This window comes from Aplysia californica, unplaced genomic scaffold (genome assembly GCF_000002075.1).
Source record: "Aplysia californica isolate F4 #8 unplaced genomic scaffold, AplCal3.0 scaffold00568, whole genome shotgun sequence".
In the NCBI taxonomy this organism is placed as follows: Eukaryota; Metazoa; Mollusca; class Gastropoda; order Aplysiida; family Aplysiidae; genus Aplysia; species Aplysia californica.
Genome location: NW_004797838.1, coordinates 472224 through 474791, shown reverse-complemented (window position 1 = coordinate 474791; position 2568 = coordinate 472224). Strand labels below are relative to the sequence as shown.

At 39.4% G+C, this 2568-nt stretch overlaps 1 protein-coding gene across 1 annotated transcript in view; it reads right to left on the bottom strand.

Moving 5' to 3' along the window:
- Window positions 1-126: 126 nt before the first annotated feature.
- Window positions 127-2568, bottom strand: part of LOC101858438 (E3 ubiquitin-protein ligase TRIM23) — a 28879-nt gene continuing 26437 nt past the window's right edge. The window contains exon 10 of the mRNA XM_005107008.3: window positions 127-873. Coding sequence (XP_005107065.1) covers window positions 694-873 — 180 coding nt within the window. The 3' untranslated portion in view covers window positions 127-693. The remainder of the gene's footprint in view (window positions 874-2568) is intronic.

Below are 2568 nucleotides of genomic sequence, written 5' to 3'. Positions count from 1 at the left end.
ACTTTGTATTTTAGAACACCTCAAACATGGGTGAAAGTCGCAGTTGAAAAGGTTTCGTTTAAAAATAAAACTTTGAAATACCATATCTCGATTGTTTATTGATGGATTTTGATAATTCTTTTTTTAATGTTCTTATTTCATAGAGTAGATTTGATCTCCTGAGGTTTAAACGTCAATATTGTTCCAAAAAAATTTCGCTTGTGGTACCTAATACCAGTTGATCACATGACTACACCAGTTAATCACCTGACTAAGCCAGTTCATCACATGACTACCGTATACCAGTTGATCACATGACTACACCAGTTAATCACCTGACTAAGCCAGTTGATCACATGACTACCATATACCAGTTGATCACATGACTACACCAGTTCATCACATGAGTAAGCCAGTTCATCACATGAGTAAGCCAGTTCATCACATGACTACCGTATACCAGTTGATCACATGACTACACCAGTTAATCACACAGCTAAGCCAGTTGATCACATGACTACACCAATTGACAACATGATTAAACCAGTTGATCACATGACTAAACCAGTTGATCACATGATTAAGCCAGTTGATCACATGATTATCATACACCAGTTGATCACATGACTACACCAATTGACAACATGATTAAACCAGTTGATCACATGACTAAACCAGTTGATCACATGACTAAACCAGTTGATCACACGACTACTAAGCCAATTCGGGCGCGCCGGCGGCCACCATCTGTCGCGACAGCCACTCGAGCCCGTCAGCCAGCCCGTGGCCGCTCATCCCGTCGCACGCCTGCAGGTGCCAGCTGCGGTTACAGCACAGCTTGAGCAGGCCGAACTGGTCCGTGATCTCCTCGATGGTCACACAGCCGTCCACGTCCTGGTCAGGAGGGTGGGGGAGGAAGAAAGATTTTTTTTGTTATAGTAAGAGAGATGTTTTTTTGTTTTTGTAAGAGAGATGTTTTTTGTTCTAGTAAGAGATTTTTTTGTTATAGTGTTTTAGTAAGAGAGATAGTAAGAGAAATTTTTTTTTGTTATAGTATGAGATTACAATAAGAGATGATTTTGTTATAGTAAGAGATATTTTTTGTTATAGTAACAGAGATGTTTTTTGTTTTTGTAAGAGAGATGTTTTTTGTTATGGTATGATAGTAAAGAGAGATGTTTTTTGTTATAGTGAGAGAGATTTTTTTGTTATAGTAAGAGAGATGTTTTTTGTTATCAGAGAGATTTTTTTGTTTTTTGTTATAGTAAGACAGATTTTTTTTTTTTATAGTAAGAGAGATTTTTTTAGTTATAAATAGTAAGAGATTTTTAACTCTTTAAGGACAAAGCGGACGCATGTGTCCGACCAGCAATCAGTAACAGACCAAAGGCGACGTTGCAGCACGTTTCGAACCATCGTAGACAAACCTAATGTGTCACTTTGCATATTTCATAGCATGCATACATTTTTGCATGCCTCATTAAAGTTTCAGACAAAGAAAACAGAATGGAAAAATCTGCTCAAAAAACGAAACTATGCCTCTATATTCTTAAAGTATGTACTCCGAGAAACAGTGCGTCTTCAATGAGTTAATGTGTTATAGTAAGAGAGACTTTTTTGTTAAATTAGGAGATATTTTTTTGTTATACGACCTTCAATATAACGACATCCTCTGTATAGTGGCATGGTGCCCAGATCCTACTTATTTGCTTTTATCATTAGTAATATTTTTGGTCACCTCTCTATAACGACAACTCTCTGTAACGACATTTTTTTCTGGTCTCGACGATGTCGATATAGACAGGCTGCATTATAGTAAGTAGTATATAATGGCGCTTGCAACACAATAAGGTCATACAAGTGCCGAAGATTAGAGGTGTCACAAGGGAGTAATAAACAAAAGAGAAGGCGGAGAGATGAGGACGACAGACGCTTGGTAGGAAAGAAGAAGTCAAACACACCGGAGCACCCGCCAACCACCCACGGAGAGAGAAGAGAAAAAACATAAGTACAGGAAATGAATGTAAAACAATAATTGCATTTATGTACAGCATATCTAAGCTCTACAGCATGCTCTACGCACTTAACTACTATCGAACCCAGCAGACCCTACAAAACTTAGAAACACTTCCGCTCCTTATGAAACATCCAGTACAATTAGCCAATTAAGCTGTCAAATACTAGCAAACTGACATGATCTTTCTCCATTTGTACCCATTCCCGCTTGTGTTAAGTGAGCAAAACATATGTAAAGTGCCTGTCCCACATAAACAACCATTAGGCCTCTAACAGGATTTGAACACATGACTTTACAGTTGAGAGTTTAAAAGCCTAACCACCAGACCAGCACTGACATACTTTGACAAAACGCCTTTTTTTTTATTTTAACTCAACTGCCGGTCAGGCCCTCCGTGGTTATATGGGATGCGCGCTAACCGATCCAGTCACTTGCGCCCAACCTTTGACCCGTCGGCACGTCTACCTGTTCTCCGAGAAGGAGACACCGGTAGCGGCTAGTTTGTGCTCTTCGCTGTGGATTATTTTGTGTGTGTGTGTGTGTGTGTTCCCCTGTCCCTTGTTTCCGAAGCG